Below are 19,223 nucleotides of genomic sequence, written 5' to 3'. Positions count from 1 at the left end.
ATAGCTCAGTACTCATGACCTGTCCAGTCACATTCCAATGCCGAAAATCAGGTGAATGTGCAAGGATTGGATACACAACATTCGGCTTGAATGACGTGCCAGCCAATCTGATGATTTCCAATCTCCAAAACAAAACATCATTCAGTTGACGACATTGGATGCATCGATTTGTCTGCACCCACTTGACACTTAAATCCGATGATTGCCATCAAACCCACATCCTGTTGTTCACTTTCCATCATACATCACGATGGGCACCCAAGAACAACAACCTCTTTTAGAGCCATCAACCCAATACAGTACCGTCCCGCAAAGTCGTTTCCAAGAGCCTGTCAGGATCTCATCCGATGAACTACTCACGCCATTCCCCGATACATTACCAGGCGCGACATATAGAAAGAATCTCAACTGGTCAAGTGCATATATTTTGGTCGTGTCACGCGTGATCGGAAGCGGAATCTTTGCTACGCCAGGCTCAATCGTCAAATCCGCCGGAAGCATCGGATTAACCCTGCTAGTATGGTTGGCTGGAACAATCCTGTCAGGCTGCGGCCTAGCCGTCTCGATGGAATATGGCTGCATGCTGCCTCGCTCTGGGGGAGAAAAGGTAAAGGCCGTCGCTGCAGGAGCGCAGAAGCACGTTGGCTAAACTAGTCTATAATCTGCTAGGTGTACCTCGAGTATACCTACCCGCGCCCGCGGTTCCTCGCTTCTAGCCTGGTCGCTGTTCAGGCCGTGCTATTGGGGTTCACTGCAAGCAACTGCATTATATTTTCGAAGTATACGCTGTTTGCGCTCAGTTCTGAGCCTACTGAGCTTCAGCACAAGGTTCTTGCAGTCGGACTTTTGACAGTTATCACTATCATTCATGGCTGTTTTTTGAAAACGGGCATCTTTGTCCAAAATGTGCTTGGATGGGTTAAGATCTTCCTCATAGGCGCAATGTCCCTAACTGGTATATGGGTTGTATTTCTCCGTTTGAATGGAGATACTGGTAATATATCTCCAGGTTCAAGTGTCGGACCCCTTTCTTGGGACTCGATCTGGGAAGGGTCTAACTGGAGCTGGAGTTTGCTTTCGACGGCATTGTTCAAAGTTTATTATTCCTACGCCGGGTTGAGCAACATTAACAATGTTCTGAACGAGGTGCATGACCCGGTGGGGATAGTGAAGACCGTGTGTCCTACTGCCCTACTCACGGCTGGCAGTCTGTATTTTCTTGCAAACCTATCATACTTCCTCGTCATTCCTCTGGAAGAAATCAAAAACAGCGGGGAGCTAGTCGGTGCATTGCTTTTTGAAAGACTCTTTGGTGATCAGATTGGCAGGATATTCTTCCCCTTGGCCATTGCAATTTCTGCGGCTGGAAATGTGATGGTGGTGACCTTCGCCTTGGTATGTCTTGACCCTAAGAATCAAGTTTCCGTATACTAACCTTCATAGGCGCGAGTCAATCAAGAGATAGCCCGACAAGGGTTCCTCCCATGGCAGAGCGCCCTGTCTTCTACCAAGCCTTTCGGAACTCCTCTTGGTGGGCTCATCGTGCACTATATACCTTCTGTTCTAGTCATTGGTCTTCCACCCCAAGGGGATGTCTACAACTTCATTCTAGATCTAGAAGGATACCCAGGTCAGGTAGCTGCTTTGGCAGTTACTGTCGGCTTGCTGGTCGTTCGTTACCGTGAGCCCCATCTCCCGCGACCCTTCAAGGCATGGTTGCCTGCTGTCTGGTTACGTGTTGTGGTATGTCTCACTTTGCTGGTAACACCATTTATCCCGCCGCCCAATTGGCAAGGGGACGTTGATTTCTTCTATGCTACCTATGCCCTTGTTGGCATTGGAATGTGAGTATCTAGTTTTCTCTGTGGAGAGGAGTTCAAGTGACTGACAATCGCAGAATACTTTTTGCTGTTCTCTATTGGTATATCTGGACCGTGGCACTTCCACGCAAGGGAGGCTATCGGCTCGAAGAGGAGAAGGAGATATTGGCTGATGGAACCAGCATCATCAAGCTTGTTCGTGCTTATGATATCTAGATAGTTCAAAGTGCTTTGATAATAAACAAACCACATGGTAACCTTGTTTGATGGTCCTCGTATCAAATTACCACACGATGCTCATTAGATGCCTGATGCCACGCCGTCCATCAATCACGTAACATAGAGCTGACGCAGTATTTTGTCGAACCCCCGGAGCCATGTACTAGCGTAATGTAAGACTGTGAGTCGTCAAGCAGAGCGCCGGAAATGTTGATTGCCCATATTTACAACACTGTATGTTGGCTCAAAATTAAGGAATATTTTCCTGAGACTGACCACGGTTCAGAAAATTGTAGATGCGTGATATAATCGATTGAAGGTTGAGATAGGTCCTAGCAACAGGACTTAATCCAGCATTAATGACAATAATTCAATCATTCCGGTCGTAGGAAGGTATATTTTAACAGTTGTCTCATGGTTTGTATCCAGCTTATAGGATAAGCTAGATCAGTTTTACGAAGATTATCCATGAAATGTGTTCAGCGTCTTCAGCATGATCGCCGATCTGATAGAAAGTGGAAGAAAGTCATCTCGGCCCAACATTGTTCCATATAAGGCGGTGTGCTAGGATATACCCGAGGAATTTTGTCCGAGCAAGAAGACGCTTCCGCTACTTGCTTGAATCTCATCCTCAATTGCAAATCATACCATTCATAATGTTCCAACGAACCATCCTCAGACAGGCTCAGGCCGCCCGCTCAATCCTCTCCACTTCCTCTCCCTCTATCGCATCGCTGGCGCTGCGACGGACAACACAACAACGTCTGCCGGCCCTCCGGGCATTCGCGCCCCAGACTACTCGCTTCTACTCCACGGAGAAGGAGGCTGAGACTGCCGAGGCTGAATCCGAGGACTCCGATGCTAAGAAGCTCGAAGCAAAGGACCGCGAAATCATTGAGCTGAAGGTACAAACATTCCCCGTGTCCTCAAAGCTACTTGCTTCACACCTTCCCTATAACATTAGCTAAACTCAAATGTCCATTTAGGACAAGTACCTTCGCGCAGTCGCGGAATCCCGCAACCAGATTGAACGCAACAAGCGTGACATGGATGGCGCCCGCAAATTCGCCATCCAGGGCTTCGCCAAGGATCTCCTTGACAGCATTGACAACTTTGACCGCGCTCTGCTGGCCGTGCCCAAGGAACAGCTCTCCGCTCCCAAGACTGAAGACAACAAGGCTCTCCACGAGCTCGTCGAAGGTCTTAACATGACCCAGAGCATTCTCCTCAACACCCTCCAGAAGCACGGCCTTGAGCGCTTCGATCCCGCCGAGCTGGTCGAAGGCAAGCCCCAGAAGTTCGATGCCAACCTGCACGAGGCCACGTTCATGGCCCCCTCCCCCAATCACGAGGACGGTGATGTTATGCATGTTCAGAGCAAGGGCTTCCGTCTTAACGGCCGCGTTCTGCGGGTAAGTGCTTTTCCCAATTTCGATGTTCTAGCAAATAACAATGACTAACTTTTTCCCCTCTCTCACAGGCTGCCAAGGTTGGTGTTGTCAAGAACGCCTAATTTGTCCCGGACTATTTTTCAATTTTTTATGATCCTCTGATCTTCTCTCATATTCTTCGCCTTTTAACTCATCCTTCTCTTCTCTGTACCATATCTCATACATCACGATCACGATAGGGTTTTGTGCTCGGACGTGGCTGGCTTCTGGACCCGGGAAAATCTCTCTTCCTTGTTATGTTTTTGCTTGTCTGTTGGATTCGGCTGTATGATACGATACACCATTGTTGCATGTGTATGGAGGCGTACGGATTGTCTCGTCTTGTTGATGTACTTGCACTGTTCGTGACGTCTGTGTTCATACACCCAGATAACTCTCACCTCTCCATCTGTATAATACACTCTACTTTAGGGGCATTGTCATAGCCTCTGAAGATCTGACGTTTTTTCGCATTCTTCTCTTTGGGGTAATACTACAAAATAATAAGCTTCTGGCTATAAAGTGCGTGGCATGCTATCCATACATCAAGTTGAGAGGACCTTTTCGGGAATGCTCTATCTTACATATCCTTCCCTATAGAAACAGTATAATACAAAATATATCCAACCTCATCTCAACTCCACCCCAAGCTCTCTGACCAACTTCTCCCGAACCTTGAGATTCATCTCATTAGACTCCTCATTAGTCAAAGTCCGCTCCAAGCTCCGATAATTAATACGGTAGCACATGCTCTTGCGCCCAGTCTTAGGATGCGTAAACTCATCAATGAGAGTAACATCCTCGACAAGATCTCCACCAACCCCGCGAACAATCTCCATAACATCATTCTCATGGAACGGCATCGCTCCCCCAGCAGCACTACTCCCACCCGTCACAGCAGCAGGCGGCAACCAGAAAGCAACATCTTTATAACAAGCCGGATGCTTAGAGAAAGGCTCAAAGCGGGCAATGTGGCCCGCCCGGAATTGCGACAAAAACCGCTCATCCCGTGACCAGAACAAGCGGATGTCAGGGATGTTAAATAGGAGCATGGCGATGCGCTCAAGACCAAGTCCAAACGCCCATCCAATCCGGTCTGGCACGTCCGAGTTGATCAGTAAATCCTGCTTGATCACACCGCAGCCCAGAATCTCAAGCCAGTCGCCCTGCCAGAAAACTTCCAGTTCCCATGACGGGCTGGTGAACGGGAAGTAAGCCTCGACCCAGCGGACCTTTAACGGCTCGGCCTCGGCGCCGCCACTGCTGGCGGCTTTGCTCGCTTCCGTGAAGATCTTGATCACCATGCGCTCTAGAGAACGCTTCAAGTGCGCAGCTACGGCTTCGACTTCCTCGGCGCTGTGGTGCTCGTCTTGCAGGGGATTGCGTTGGGCATGGATAGTCGGGTTGGGGTCCTCGACGACAACATCATGAGACGGGATTTTCTGGACGTCCTCCATGATCTTAGCGGCTGTTTCTTTCGATGCGGCGAGAGGGTTCGTAGTCGGCCGCTTCCACAGCATAGCGCCCTCCATCTGGTGGAAGACTGGGTAGTGGCTGCGGTCGATGGCGTCGCGGCGGTAGACATCCGCGATGACGGTGTAACCAACCTCTTCGGGGCGCGTATTTTCATTCCGGGCGATTTGCTGGAAATAGGCCTGTTGGTGTGCGCTGGTGTGGGTGCGCAGTACCGTCTTATCGTTCACATAGTATGTATCCGTGCGACTGCGGCCAGGGTGATCTGGCGGGAAGCCCAGAACGTCGAAGTTGTGTTTGGTTGAGACGACTGGGTTCTTCTCTGAGTAATTGCCGTAGCTTGGGGCTGGGAATTGGCTTTCAATGAGCTTCCGGGTAATAGCGAGAGGGTGGTTGTCGTCGAGGTAGAGTCGGCGTCCAACGTGGGATAGAATTGTGTCGGGGGTATTGGTCCATTTATCAGTTTGATAGGTGTTGTCTTCTATCTTGAGCGTGGGCTTTTGCTTTGGTGATTGGCTAGCTGGAGCGGACAGGGTTGTCCAGCGATCTGGAGTTGAGCTCCATTCGCGATTGAGGGAGAGGGTCGGCCGAGATGCGATGGAGCGGGGAGTGGTTGGCCTAAAAATAATTGACCATGGGCCACTGCTGGACCACAGGGCTCGACTGGTAGCTAATAACCGCATTGTCGATGTGAGTTTGACGGTGTAATTGTCTGCAATCAACGCTATCAACATGTGTTCGGGCCGGCGAAATTAGTCCCCGAACTACATCATGCTTTCACGTTTACCTTTCACCTACTTGCCTTTGGGTGCCCGTCGACTTTCATTCTACGCTTTTCGGAACGTTTGCTCTCTGTTCGTTTTCTATATTTTTTTCTTTGTGTCTTTCCCCCGCTTCCTAACTAATACTTATATCTTATAGATCTCATTGTAGGGTTCTGGGTGTTGTCTGTCCTGAATTCGGCCTAGCTTGACTTTACGGCTTTACGGCCCCTATATCCGCCTCATTCCACCAATCATATCACCGACTCTTCTCCAAAAATCCTCCACCTTGCCCTACAAAATGGGTCCCAAGCGCAAACAACCCTTGCAGAAGCCCTCGTCGTCTAAGTCTCGAAAAGGGCGCTCTCCCACAGATTTGAGTGTACCAACCCCCCCCTCTGATTTGTCTGCTATTAGTACCAATGCTGAGGATGATCTCTCATGGGCGATAACCAAAAGAAACGCCGGAGCAAGGATTGATCAATATGAACTCGTCGGCGAACATAACCGACGAAGGGAAACAATCCTTAAGCAATCCTTACATGCATTGCTGGAGTGGCTTCCGCCAGGAGGCCGTGATTACCACGCCAAAATTATTCGCGATGCGAAGACCGATTACGAGATCTGGAAACATTTCGAGTCAGTATGCTGTCATTTAGCTGCTCCCAGTAGGTCTACCATGAAGTTCTTTGAGCAGCCGATGAACTTTGATGAACCGGTATACTAATCAATCTCTCCGGGAAGTGAAAGCTGTGACGAGTTCTATTTCCAAGTCCAGTGGTCCCCAAGATAACATGACAGATCATGCGCGTGTTGTGGCAGATACTATAACCGATCCCCAAGCACGTGTGCCAGAATTCCCACAAACTCTTGCAAGGCGCGACGACCATCGCTGTGTTATCACAGGCCATATGAGTTTCGATCGCTGGCGTGAGATAGGAGGTCCTGATGATTCTGCTGCGAATCTTGTGGGGGCACATATTATTTCATTTGCTTATGCTAGCTGGAAAACTCCAGTAAGTTCGCCCTTTCAATACCGACTCAGGAGAAACATACATACTAATGTGTACAAGGTGGTGAAGACGAGGCGTTCGAATGCATGGGTTATGCTATATGAAAGTTTCCCTACGCTAGAACGGGTGATACATTCTACATCAATCAATCATCCGTCAAACGGAATCACCTTGCGACACGATCTCCATACCTTTTTCGGGGGATTCAAGCTTGCATTCCAAGCTACAGTGAGTGCTAATTTGATGTCCGTTATTCCACTCCACTAACAAATATTCGCTATTAGGGGCAGCCACATGAGTATCATGTTCGTGTGTTCGGCGATGTCTCACATTACGCTCTAAAGGATTTTCTGGATCCAATTACTCTCGGAAATGCTGCATCAGATGAGGAGGGTATTGCGCTGCCAGACCCTGCCCTTCTAGACTGTCATTACCGGATAGCCAATATTCTTCATGCGTCCGGAATGGGAGAGACAGTCGAGAAACTCATGCGAGAATGGGATGATCTTAAGCAGGGCCCAGGATGTCATGGACTGAGGGAAGATGGTAAAACTGACGTGGAGACGTTTCTGTCCGCCGGGCTATGGGATTGTGTCAATGGATAATATAGGCTGATTGCGTATCCTATTGAGAGTGACAAAATGAATTAATTACCCTTCTGCTCCCTGAATTTTCTTCAATTGGAATTTTGGACTATTTCCAGTTCTCTGGTTAGAGCAAAGTGCTTGGCTCAGGGACGTCAAACGTTGGCCTCGAAATATTTACATATACTCGACTGTTGTTATAAATGACCTTATAAGCCCTTGTAAATAAAATTGTCCAGCACGTTGCACAGAGTGTCCCTCTTGGGACTTTGGGTGGTACTACTTCCGAGTGTGCAACAGCCATTACTTAGTCGAGGCTATATATGTCGCCAACACTTTTGCCTGTGAACAAGATTTTGCGAAGTAATCTTTCCACTGAAAGAATAAACACTTTTCTCACTGAAATGCCATTTCATCAAATTACATCACCGATAACCAGAATAGCCTTTATGCATATTTGATCACCCTGGACCCCTCGTATCTCAGTGATCGCCGCAAACCACCCAACGCCCGCAAAAACCCCGAAGAACCCCGCGCATGATAGCCGAATCCTGCCGGGGTGTTTAGGGGTGCTTATTTGAAGCTATGATCAATGCTATACAGGCGATTATAGTGTCGGGATCTATTTCAACGACCGAGAAACGACGATTGACTAGAAGGTCCCTTACAGACTATACAAGGTATGGTGTCCACCGGGAGATAAAAGACCGCAAAACCGAGAATGTGATTGGTGTAACTGAGCCACTCCTCGAAAATCCAACGATATGGTTGGTTGGACCCTCGCTTTCGGCTGGGGCTGGGCCGAGAGGCTTCGGGGGTTTGATTTGTCTCCGTCGGTATTTGGAGGCCAAAATTACGTCAAAAGTCACATTCAAAAATTCCTCTCGACGCACTCTCCCCTCTTTCTTTCTTTTGTTTATATAAAGGGTTCTTGTTTCTCGTAAACAAGATGGCAGACAGCGGCAAGATGTTGGCTCAACAGGTCGCGCCTGTTCGCACGCCTGTTCACACGCCCGCGCAGTCAAAACCCAAGCAGGTGCATTACCCGTTTTGGTTTGGAGGGTCGGCGTCATGCTTTGCTGCGGGCGTGACGCATCCGTTGGATTTGGGTATGTTGTGGTCCTTGATTGGAAATTTTGTGTTCTGGATGCTGACATTGCGCTTATAGTCAAGGTAATTGCGAGATCCCCTAGCCGTTCGCCCGAGATGTTGGAATCTGTGGCCAGGATTTGGAGACTGGACGCTGACGTTCGCTGTTTGTCGCATAACAGGTCCGATTACAGACACGTGCGCCTGATGGGCCGAGGACCATGATCGCCACTTTTGGACATATCGTGAAGAACACTGGCTTCACAGGATTATACAGCGGTGTATGTGTGATATCCCGGACAGCATATTGATCACAGTTGTCAGCAAGGGCACAGTCGACTAACGAATGACCGATTGGATATGGGAATATAGTTGTCAGCCGCCATGCTACGTCAAATAACATACTCTACCACACGATTCGGCATCTACGAAGAATTGAAAACACATTTTGCGAAACCCTCCGCAGACTCGCCTACCGGCTCACCAGGCATGCTTACTTTGATCGGTATCTCCTCCGCCTCCGGCTTCATCGGCGGTATCGTGGGTAACCCAGCCGACGTGATGAACGTGCGCATGCAGTCCGATGCTGCCCTCCCCCCAGCGCAACGCCGTAACTACCGCCACGCTTTCCACGGACTGGTGCAAATGACCAAGACAGAGGGAGTCGGTTCTCTTTTCCGCGGCGTGTGGCCCAACTCCACCCGCGCCATTCTCATGACCGCCTCGCAGCTTGCCTCGTACGACACCTTCAAGCGCATGTGCATTGAGCAGGCTGGCATGGCTGACAACCTGGGCACGCACTTCACGGCCTCATTCATGGCTGGTTTCGTTGCTACCACTGTCTGCAGTCCCGTCGATGTGATCAAGACTCGCATTATGAGCGCTTCTCCTGCCGAGAGCCGTGGCCACACTATTGTTGGTCTCCTGCGTGACATTTGCCGCAAGGAGGGCCTTGGCTGGACTTTCCGCGGTTGGGTGCCTAGCTTCATCCGCTTGGGTCCTCACACTATTGCTACCTTCTTGTTCCTCGAGGAACATAAGAAGCTCTACCGTAAATTGAAGGGTATCTGAACGGACGAAAGGGACAAAACATGATCATCCATCTTTTGATTCCTGTCTCACATACCTCCTCATCTCAAAACACCATTTACGCCTTCTTCCCGACACAGCTTCGGTACATACCACTTATTTGCCATTTTGCCAGATTTTCTGCTTGGGTGGTGCGCTTTTGATACTACGAGCAACAATTCCGCTTGTATATAGCTTGCATTCTTTGGGATATTTCTTACATTAGAGATTTGAGTGGTGGTCTTAGGGGGGGCCATGGAGCGTATCTTGACATGGTCTCGTCCTTGTATAGTGTGCTGCGTGGTACATTTTTCTCGTTGGAGGTGGGATCAATATAGAATTAGATACCCTGAGTTGCATTCAGGGCATTCCGCAAGGATACTCATCTCATTCCTTCTGTTTGGTCTTTGGTCTTAAGAGGATGGCTCTGCGAGCCGTATCATATATTTACTGAGCAAACATTAGGGACTCATGATTAGAAAAAGTCAGAAAGTACAAGTTGATGACGCATTGGACCTCGCAACACGGCGAGTCTATAGACATCCTGTTCTGCCTTAGATGGATGGAACGCCCTTGGAAGGGGGCTTGTATCCTCGCGTGACCCAGTAGAGTACATTGGAACTGTCGATACATAAAAAAATTGACACGGTTCAACTAACCAACCCAAACCGACTCATTGATCATCTACTTATCAAGGTGAACGGGGAAGTTGCCAGCCTCTGCAAATGTGGGTTAGTATTTATGGATCCAAAACTCAGGGGAGGGAGATGTGTACCGCGCTGACCGTCCCAACGGTCGGTCCAGGCCTTGGGGCAAAGGGAGCGGAAAGAGTGGTAAAACTGCGAGTGAAGTGTTAGGCGATTGTGTGGCATGATTCAATGGGCCGATATTACCTGCTTGCAGGGGCGGAAATCATCGCCCTTGGCAGTGGTGCACTTGTAGTAGTCGACATAGTTTTGCCAGCAATGCTTGGTTCTACCGATCATATCAGTATTGAATGGCAATATACAGGATCGCGATTTGTCACGCACTGGTTCATCTGGGGGAAACGAGCATCGTAACCTGCGATTCAATCGAAAATTGTCAATTTCACCATTGTTCCAGCCGATCGGGAAATATGGGTGTGCACGCATGCGGCGAGCACAACAGTCGAATAAAGAGAAGAAGGATACGCACCAGCTGCGATTGAATTAGCCATTGACTCGTACTGCTGGCTCCAGGCCCCGGTTTTTGCGGGAGAGGGGAGTGGACTTACCAGTGACGAACTTGAAGGGCTTGGTCTCGAGGACCTCATCGGGATCGGCTTCCGGAATGGCACCCATATTTGCGATGTGTAGCTTCTAGAGAAACAACACAGAGGAATAATTGAAGTGGAGTGGAAACAGAGGAGGGGGGAAAGTGAGTCGGGAAGAGAGCGACGTTGGGTGATTGAAGCTGCGAAGTGCCGGGTATGACCGCGGGCGGTCAAGCGAGAGCCACTCACAGCCTCGCTTTTACACCCGAGCCAGTCACGTTCTTGGAAAGCTGGTGTCCAACCTCGTCTTCTATCCCACTCTGCCTTCTTGAACTTCAAGGTTGAACTACGCGATCTCACCATGTATCCCACTCGCATGCTGCGTATGCAGCCCACACGGGCTTTTGCTTACTCTGTTCCCGTATGTTGATTCCCTTGGGCTATCCTGTGATCATACGATCCCGATCGGTTACTAACTCCTGTCTACAGAAGGAGCCCCATAGCGGTATGGATTCCCACCATTGCTAGATTTGGTGATCCATGGAGTCATGTGGATTGCTTGTATTTTTACTGGGACTGCCATTGAACTGACCTTCCGACTACAGCCCACACTATCTCCCAGCGTCTGCGCCAGCTCAAGCGTGTTCCCCCGGAGTTGCTCCCCATCGGTATGTGCTTCAACTACGCTTACTTTCTTGCGATTTTCGGACCGAACTAACTGTCTGTCTGATATGTAGGCTTCGTTCTCGCGTATGTTTCTACCTGTTGATACTATTTGCCGCTTGATCCCGAAGCACATGCCCGATTTTTCTTCCCCTATGCTCCAGTGGCAAACAAGCTTCTGTCATCGATGCTAACCTTGACGATTTCAGTGTTGCCATCGGCGCTGCTGTCTACTCCTGCAGCAAGAAGCTGATGACTGACAAGACCCTGCGCCTCTACCGCAACAGCCCCGAGAGCCGTGAGCACTAAATGTACCACCATGATTCTTTGAGCTCTCGGAATGCGATCCCGCATTTTTGGATTCCTTCCGCTTGTATTGTTGATTAGGAGAATTTGAAGTCGTTGAACATGCTTTGTAACAAGCCAGTGGAGAAGAAAAAAACGGGACGAGCTCCAAGAGCGGAGCCCGTGTACATACTCCGGCTTCCCGAGCCTGAATTTTTTGGTAATGGGTAAATTGTACTGTCGGATTGGACTTGTGCTTTTGTTTGTCATCTTCGTCGTAGCTATCGTAAGTTGTAGCTGTAGTGTTCTTCACTCAGGTTTGGGTCCAGCAACATCTAGTTGTTTCAAACCCTGCATCGGGTCTCGGGGACGACTGCTAGCAGCTTGGGCCTCCTCCGCCGCTTCCCGATCCTCCTCACTGACAGCATGCTTGGCAAGATAGTCCTCCTGAAAGAGAATTCGTTAGTGGGAAATGGGACCATATATAAAGTAGAACCCGGCGCACCTGTTCCCAGATCGCTGTCTTGCTGCCTAGTCCCTCATTGGCATCCTTCTGTGGCTTGGCAGCGGCGACCTTGATTGTACGTCCGTAAATTTCGCTGCCATCCATGTTGTCGATTGCCTCTTTGGCGTCTTGGGGTAGATCGAATTCCACATATCCGAATCCGCGGTGAACTTCGTTGGAGTTGGGCTTCTCCGGCTTGGGCATGGAGATATCGACAACCTCTCCGAATGGAACAAAAGCTTCAGCAAGGGTGTGCGAAGTCACTCCCTGGTCGAGACCTCCCACGTAGACGGTGCTCTTCAGCCGTGCTGTTTCGCTCATGATGTGCAGTTGCTCTGGAAACCAATGGAAGTGTTGGGTCTGGGGAGTACTGCGTCAATACAGTACACAATAGTCGGAAAGCCGAAGAAAAGGGATGCGCGGCGACGAAAAAGGCTCTTTATTCCAAGACTTTCAATCCGAGCTGTAGATTGCTATCAAGAGCCCAGAACGGAAGGATGGATCACGTGCCTCGGCCTCGACGTTGTTTTGGCGAGTCTCAAAGTGGTCTAGCGCGAGTTCCCCGGTCCCTCCAAGTCCAGGAGGCCACTTGGTTTACTGCTATACTTGGAACATCTAGAGCATCACCCTACTGTCAATTATTCATAGGGGGTGGTTCTTGATTCCTCTCCTTTCTCCTTCATTTAGTTATTTTATTTCTTGGATGATTTCTTTCCTCTAAAATCATTGGTCTCGATCTTCACCGAAACATACCTACCCTACCATCATCATGGTGCGTCTGAGGGAAATCCCAAGGACGGCCACCTTCGCCTGGTCCCCTGGCGCCGCATCACCATTGATCGCAACCGGAACCCGCGCTGGAGCTGTCGATGCCGACTTCTCCAACAAGACATGCCTCGAGCTTTGGGATCTAGGGCTCGACCGCGAAGATGCGAGCGAAGAGCTGCAGCCTCTAGCTAAGATCGATACGGACTCTGGGTGAGTTGGAAATATGGAACTTGATTCTATGTCTAAATGCTGACCGGACGATGCTATTAGCTTCAACGACCTGGCCTGGACTACATCCGAAGATAGCAAACGGGGTGTGGTTGCGGGTGGTTTAGAGAACGGCTCATTAGACTTGTGGGACGCTGATAAGCTCCTTGCTGGATCTAGGTATTTTCAGCTCTGACATATGAAAAATACTTTCGGGAGCTTTGCTAATGGATATTGTTAGTGATGCTCTGATCTCAAGGACCACTAAGCACAGCGGCGCAATTAAAGCACTCCAGTTCAACCCCAAACACCCGAACCTTCTCGCAACCAGTGGCGCAAAGGGAGAGGTAAGCTACTGTTGGAAAACAACTGTTTGAATATCTGGCTAATAGATGCTACTAGCTTTTTATTTGGGACCTGAACGATATCGAAAACCCCTACCGATTGGGCAACAATGCGGCCCGCACAGACGATATCGATTGTTTGGCATGGAACAAGAAGGTTCCTCACATCCTGGTTACCGGTAGCAGTGCCGGGTTTGTCACGGTTTGGGATGTCAAGACGAAAAAGGAGAGCCTGACATTGAACAACAAGGGCCGGAAACCTGTCAGCGCAGTCGCATGGGACCCCGCCCGGCCCACCAAGCTCATCACATCCACACCTCACGAATCAGACCCTGTGCTCTATGTTTGGGACCTCCGCAACTCCCACGAGCCGGAGCGGATATTGTCAGGCCATGAGTCAGGCGTGCTTTCGCTTTCTTGGTGTGACCATGACCCGGATCTCCTTCTGTCATCCGGTAAAGATAACCGCAACATTTGCTGGAACCCACAAACCGGTCAAGCGTATGGAGAGTTCCCAGTTGTCACCAACTGGACTTTCCAGACCCGCTGGAACCCCCACAACCCCAATTTCTTTGCCACAGCGTCCTTCGACGGGAAGATCTGTATCCAGACTCTGCAGAACACCAAAACCGACAATGCTCAGGCTATTGCGGATCACAACCAGGCCTTAGATGGCGAAGACTTCTTTGCCAAGGCACAGACGCAGCCCCAGGTCTCCAAATTTTCCCTTCCTAAAGCCCCTCGCTGGCTTGAACGGCCTTGTGGTGTCACGTTTGGCTTCGGAGGCCGGGTCGTCTCTTTCAGCACTGGAAAGGACTCTCGTGTGTCCAAGATCAAGATCACACCCTTCGAGGTCGATGAGAGTGTTGGCAATGCCACTGAGAGCTTCGAGACCGCCCTGAAAGAGGGTGATATCCGCTCTCTGTGTGAGGCTAGAGCCTCGAATGCTTCCACCGAGGCCGAAAAGGCCGACTGGAAGGTTATGCAAGCTTTGATCTCCCAAAGCCCGCGCAAGGACTTGGTAGAATACCTCGGGTTCAATGATCAGGCCGATGAGGCCGCCGACAGCTTGTCTAAGCTCGGCTTGGACAAGAAGGAAGGAGATGAGTCTAGTGTTGCGGCTTCCAAACCGGCCGGTGCTAAGAAGCACAAGCGTCTGCAATCCATGTTCGATCCTAACCCTGAGGGTGATAGCTTCCTTTCAGAACTCGCTGCCTCCAAGGGTGCTCAAAACAACAACCCATTCCAGATTTTCAATGGCTCCGAGAGCGAAGCAGAGAAACAAATCACTCGCTCCTTGCTCCTTGGCGAATTTGAAAAGGCTCTGGATGTCGCCATTCGCGAGGATAAGATGGCGGATGCTTTCATGATTGCCATCTGCGGTGGCCCGAAGTGCGTGGAGAAGGCACAGGAATACTACTTCTCTAAGCAAACGGGTGGACCGAACTACATGCGCTTGCTTGCGTCAATTGTGGGCAAGAACCTCTGGGATGTGGTCCACAACGCCGACCTGTCCAACTGGAAGGAGGTCATGGCTGCCTTGTGTACTTTTGCCGACGAGAAAGAATTCCCCGACCTCTGCGATGCCCTTGGCGACCGCCTGCAAGAGCAAATCCAGATCAGTGGCGATAAGAGCGCCCGAAAGGATGCCTCTTTCTGCTTCCTGGCAGGCTCCAAGCTCGAGAAGGTTGTCGCCATCTGGGTTGAGGAGCTCCGCGAGAACGAGCAAAAAGTTATTGAAAGCAATGCGGACAACTCTTCTTTCTCTGTCCACGTTCGTGCTTTGCAAGGCTTGATTGAGAAGGTTACCATCTTCCGCCAAGTTACGAAGTTCCAAGATACTGAGCGCACCAAGGACTCGGAATGGACCTTGAGTGTTCTGTACGACAAGTACGTCGAGTATGCCGATGTTGTCGCCGGCCATGGACGTCTGCAAATTGCTCAGAAGTATCTCGACCTTGTTCCCGAGAAGTACCCGGAAGCCGAGTTGGCTCGCAACCGCATCAAGTTTGCCACTCGTCAAGCACCTCAAAAGCCGCTGGGCGGTACTGCAAGCAAGGCTGCTTTCAAGGCACTTCCGCAACAGCCGAATACCTATCAACCGGCATCAACATTTACTCCTGCGGCTGCTACACCCCCTGTTGCTCCTCTCAACGCTTACGGGTCGCCTGCTCACCAGCAGGCTAATCCCTATGGCCCTCCTCCAACCGCAAATTCGCTAGCCCAACCCCCCAACCCCTACGCTTCCATCCCCAGTGGCGGGGCCTACAATCCGGGGTCTGGATACCAGCCAACGCAGGGTATGAGAGCTCCCGGCTACGCCCAACCTTCTGCATTTGGCGCACAGCCCGCTGGTGCAGGCGTACCTCCCCCTCCTCGTGCTTCTGCCAATCAATCGCCGGCTAAAAACATCACTACCTACACCACGGCCACTGGTCTTCCTGCCTGGAACGATTTGCCAGAAGGGTTCGCCAAGGCCCCCACCCCTCGCCGTTCTACTCCAGCTGCCGCGACAGGGACTATCGCTTCCCCGTTCCCTAGTCAGTCCCCGACCCTACCACAAGCACCTCCCCAGGCCAGCGGTCCCCGAGCACCATCCGTACCTCCCCCGCCAAAGGCGGGCAGTGTGCCTCCACCGCGCATGATGTCGCCAGCATCTGGTAGCCCGGGTATTTCTAGCATCCCTGGACCTTCCCCACCGCCGCCGGCCAACCCATACGCATCTCTTCCCCAGTCACCACCGTTGGTTTCGGGATCAACCATGGCCCCTCCGGCGTCGATCCCCCGCGGAGCATCGCCCTACAACGCCCCTCCCAATATGCCGCCTCCAACCAACCGGTATACGCCGAGCCCGGCTCCCCAGTCCGCTGCCAACCCGCCAGTCCAGGCCCGTGGACCGGTGCCTCCCCCTCCCCAGGCCTCTGCCTCGCCATATGCCCCGCAGGCGGTATCACAGCCCCCAGCGAACCCTTATGCACCCACCACCCCTATCGCCACGCAGCCCCCGCCTATGGCCCAAGCTGTTGCCCCTCCACCTCAAGGACCTCGGCCTGGCTCAGCCCAGTTGCATAGGCCGACTCCCCCTGCTCCTAAATACCGTGAGTTCATGTTCTATATGACTGTTGATCAACATAGCGAACTAACATCTATTCCAGCCCCCGGTGACCGTTCCCACATCCCGGCAAACGCACAGCCTATCTTCGAGATTCTCTCTGCAGACATGGAGCGTGTCAAGCTCCGAGCCCCCGCAGCCTTCAAGCAGCAAGTTGATGACGCCGAGCGTCGCCTGAGCATTCTCTTTGACCACCTCAACAATGAGGATCTGCTCAAACCCAACACCGTCGAGGACATGGCGAACCTAGCCCGCGCAATCCAAAACCGTGATTATGCTACCGCTACCTCCATTCATCTCGAGGTCATGACCAACAGGACTGACGAATGTGGCAACTGGATGGTAAGTCAATCCCATTTTTTAGTTGAGTGTGTACTAGAATACTAATAACAATAAACACAGGTTGGTGTGAAGCGTCTCATTAGCATGAGCCGTGCTACCCCATAAATGACTGCCATGTTACCTAGGTTGAGGGATGAAGGCTTTTTATAACTTGTGTGGTTTGTAGCCTTGTCCTCTATACTTCAGCGTTCTTCAATTTTTTTCTTGTCCATTTATAATTAATGTCTTGCGTATTTTCTTTTGTTCTGTTCTACTCGAAGGATGTAAGTCTGTGATGAGCAAGCAAACATCTCCAACATTTCCTATTTGTGGTGTGCACTACACGAGGCTGTGCAAAAATAAACTGCCGATAGATATGAATCATGAAGAGAGTATGTGTGACTTCCAATTTTACCTAGGTCTACAGGTATCCATGAATGTGCCTTGGGATAAATACAAGCTTAGAAATGGAATATTTTTAGCGACCAAAACAAGCTGGACACCCGATACATCTAGTTCTAAGATATATCAGTAATATATTGTTTCTATCCATGCATATACATAATTCAATCAATCACATCGAAACAAACAATTATCGTCTCCCAACCGGCAGTCCACTCCCAAGTCTCCCACCTCGACTAGCAGGGAAGTTGCGCGCACTCAACAACGCACCCTTCACTCCTCGAATATCCGCTCTAAATCCAGCAATCGCTTCATCCTCCGCCTTGCGTAAACCAGAGTTATCATTGGAGCCGTTGTTGGAATTCCACACCCCATACGTCGACCCAGCAGAGTAAGCAGGCGCACTATAGATCAACGTATCACAATAATGATGCAATTCCGTAAGACCAGTACGCATGGAATCATCCAAAGTACTAGCATCTTTCTCGGAATCGATAATCCCGCGCAATTGCGAGGTGATCGACTCAACACGGCTAACGTGATCGTTGACCTTCGTAGTCAGTGTGATGCCGACATCAGCTGAGTTGACAGCATCAGTAGTCGACGGCGCTGGAGTAGGCTCGGGACTTGTCTGCGTCGCCATGTCCCTATGGAAGAGCTCCGTCGGGTCCGAGGTAATGGAGTCATCGTCTTCTTCGTCGTCGTTGGACGTTGCTTTGCGCGCTGTCAGCTGCGGCGGAACGACGGAAACCGTCTGCTCTAGCTTTGCGTTGAGCTTTTGGAGGTTTTCTTCGGCTGTGTTGGCTAGCTCGTGGCGCGCGCTGGTTAGGCTTGCGAGCATTGGTTTCACGATGTATTCGCTTGCGCCGTAGATGGCTGCCCCTAGGCCTGCTGCGCCGTAGAGGGTGTACATGAGGTTTTGCATTGTCACTAGGGGCGGTGGCTTGTTTTGCTCGAAGAGGAACTCTGGGTAGGTGATTATTGGAGGGACATCGCGGGAGGCGGGCGGGGGGCGCTGTTGCGGCATTGTGGTTGTTGGTGGTGATGCAGTGACAGGTGATGAAGGGGTCACTTCGGTTTGGGTTGATGGGTTGGATTGGGTCTCTTCTTGAGGTTTCTCGGTTGGGGTTGAGCTCGCCTCTGCATTTCGGGAGACGCCGAGGACTTGCTGGATATCGTCTGAGCTTAGACCTTTGGACTCGAGGAATGAGACTTTGCGGTCTATGGAAGCATCACGGATGGACTCGTCTTCTAGAAATTTTGATGCTTGGTCTAGGAGGGTTTGTCGGGGGGTAGTTGTAGTTGCGGGCGCATTGTCGGAGCTCGGCGATGGCGACTCATTAGCTGTCTTATTTGGTCTCTGCCATTCGGGAATAGATGCTGGTTTGGAGTTGTCTTCTGGCATAATGAAGTTCTTAGTAGATTTCAGACCAAATAGTGAAAGCCTTGGAAAGAAGGTGTAGTTAAGGAGCAAGATAACCTTCCCCCGGACTTGGCTTGGGGCCATGTGAGCTCGACCTCGGCTGTTGCGGTGTTGAGGCCTTAGGCATAAATTTTCAGTCATCCAATCTGTAGTTATGTACTTTTACTACTAACCGTCTACAAATTAGTATTGTTTTTGTACACAAGTATAAGGTCATTCAAGTCAATTAGAGTATGGTTTTATGGGCTATCAATTATCTAGATTTAGGCATATATGAAAGAGAAAAACATAAACAATGTATGCTGCGTGACCTATGTTAAATTGGCCAGTAGGTGAGACGAATCAATTACCTGAACCCAGACTCTATTGAACTGCATACAGGCATAGACCTTGAATCCAAGAACTTTCAATCCCCATTTATCTCCACTATTAATGTGTATCAGAATCAATTGAACATAAAAACAAATATAGCAAATTGATATCCCTATATAAAGAGACCGCC

The 19,223-nt window shown here is 50.3% G+C and overlaps 10 protein-coding genes across 10 annotated transcripts; 6 read left to right on the top strand and 4 right to left on the bottom strand.

Annotated features, from left to right (window-relative positions):
• Positions 1-250: 250 nt before the first annotated feature.
• N7529_010045 (putative methionine permease) lies at positions 251-2,036 on the top strand (the record flags this gene model as incomplete). Its single annotated transcript, XM_057245572.1, has 4 exons — positions 251-607; positions 670-1,395; positions 1,444-1,844; positions 1,898-2,036. The coding sequence occupies 4 exons, from the start codon at positions 251-253 to the stop codon at positions 2,034-2,036; spliced, it is 1,623 nt and encodes a 540-aa protein (XP_057093835.1).
• Positions 2,037-2,695: 659 nt separating this feature from the next.
• grpE (mitochondrial nucleotide exchange factor MGE1) lies at positions 2,696-3,552 on the top strand (the record flags this gene model as incomplete). The annotated part of the gene is made up of 3 exons (XM_057245571.1): positions 2,696-2,944; positions 3,026-3,451; positions 3,520-3,552. 3 exons carry the CDS (start codon positions 2,696-2,698, stop codon positions 3,550-3,552), a joined length of 708 nt encoding a protein of 235 aa, XP_057093834.1.
• Positions 3,553-4,098: 546 nt separating this feature from the next.
• On the bottom strand, positions 4,099-5,625 carry N7529_010043 (phenylalanine--tRNA ligase; the record flags this gene model as incomplete). The annotated part of the gene is made up of 1 exon (XM_057245570.1): positions 4,099-5,625. One exon carries the CDS (start codon positions 5,623-5,625, stop codon positions 4,099-4,101), a length of 1,527 nt encoding a protein of 508 aa, XP_057093833.1.
• A 379-nt stretch (positions 5,626-6,004) lies between these two features.
• N7529_010042 (uncharacterized protein) lies at positions 6,005-7,321 on the top strand (the record flags this gene model as incomplete). The annotated part of the gene is made up of 3 exons (XM_057245569.1): positions 6,005-6,421; positions 6,477-6,944; positions 7,001-7,321. 3 exons carry the CDS (start codon positions 6,005-6,007, stop codon positions 7,319-7,321), a joined length of 1,206 nt encoding a protein of 401 aa, XP_057093832.1.
• A 928-nt stretch (positions 7,322-8,249) lies between these two features.
• N7529_010041 (uncharacterized protein) lies at positions 8,250-9,460 on the top strand (the record flags this gene model as incomplete). Its single annotated transcript, XM_057245568.1, has 4 exons — positions 8,250-8,409; positions 8,469-8,473; positions 8,572-8,670; positions 8,762-9,460. The coding sequence occupies 4 exons, from the start codon at positions 8,250-8,252 to the stop codon at positions 9,458-9,460; spliced, it is 963 nt and encodes a 320-aa protein (XP_057093831.1).
• Positions 9,461-10,141: 681 nt separating this feature from the next.
• On the bottom strand, positions 10,142-10,779 carry N7529_010040 (cytochrome c oxidase subunit VIb; the record flags this gene model as incomplete). Its single annotated transcript, XM_057245567.1, has 6 exons — positions 10,142-10,176; positions 10,233-10,296; positions 10,351-10,432; positions 10,489-10,519; positions 10,634-10,636; positions 10,713-10,779. 6 exons carry the CDS (start codon positions 10,777-10,779, stop codon positions 10,142-10,144), a joined length of 282 nt encoding a protein of 93 aa, XP_057093830.1.
• Positions 10,780-11,052: 273 nt separating this feature from the next.
• Positions 11,053-11,663, top strand: N7529_010039 (uncharacterized protein; the record flags this gene model as incomplete). The annotated part of the gene is made up of 5 exons (XM_057245566.1): positions 11,053-11,112; positions 11,181-11,196; positions 11,297-11,359; positions 11,429-11,441; positions 11,564-11,663. The coding sequence occupies 5 exons, from the start codon at positions 11,053-11,055 to the stop codon at positions 11,661-11,663; spliced, it is 252 nt and encodes an 83-aa protein (XP_057093829.1).
• Positions 11,664-11,948: 285 nt separating this feature from the next.
• On the bottom strand, positions 11,949-12,465 carry N7529_010038 (RNA-binding protein; the record flags this gene model as incomplete). Its single annotated transcript, XM_057245565.1, has 2 exons — positions 11,949-12,086; positions 12,145-12,465. 2 exons carry the CDS (start codon positions 12,463-12,465, stop codon positions 11,949-11,951), a joined length of 459 nt encoding a protein of 152 aa, XP_057093828.1.
• A 448-nt stretch (positions 12,466-12,913) lies between these two features.
• sec31 (putative protein transport protein (SEC31)) lies at positions 12,914-17,022 on the top strand (the record flags this gene model as incomplete). Its single annotated transcript, XM_057245564.1, has 6 exons — positions 12,914-13,122; positions 13,183-13,299; positions 13,361-13,466; positions 13,522-16,561; positions 16,619-16,917; positions 16,978-17,022. The coding sequence occupies 6 exons, from the start codon at positions 12,914-12,916 to the stop codon at positions 17,020-17,022; spliced, it is 3,816 nt and encodes a 1,271-aa protein (XP_057093827.1).
• Positions 17,023-17,488: 466 nt separating this feature from the next.
• N7529_010036 (peroxisomal membrane protein PEX14) lies at positions 17,489-18,805 on the bottom strand (the record flags this gene model as incomplete). The annotated part of the gene is made up of 1 exon (XM_057245563.1): positions 17,489-18,805. One exon carries the CDS (start codon positions 18,803-18,805, stop codon positions 17,489-17,491), a length of 1,317 nt encoding a protein of 438 aa, XP_057093826.1.
• Positions 18,806-19,223: the final 418 nt, after the last annotated feature.

Source organism: Penicillium soppii (genome assembly GCF_028829465.1).
Source record: "Penicillium soppii strain IBT 18220 chromosome Unknown utg000007l, whole genome shotgun sequence".
In the NCBI taxonomy this organism is placed as follows: Eukaryota; Fungi; Ascomycota; class Eurotiomycetes; order Eurotiales; family Aspergillaceae; genus Penicillium; species Penicillium soppii.
This window is presented reverse-complemented; position numbering and strand designations above follow the sequence as displayed.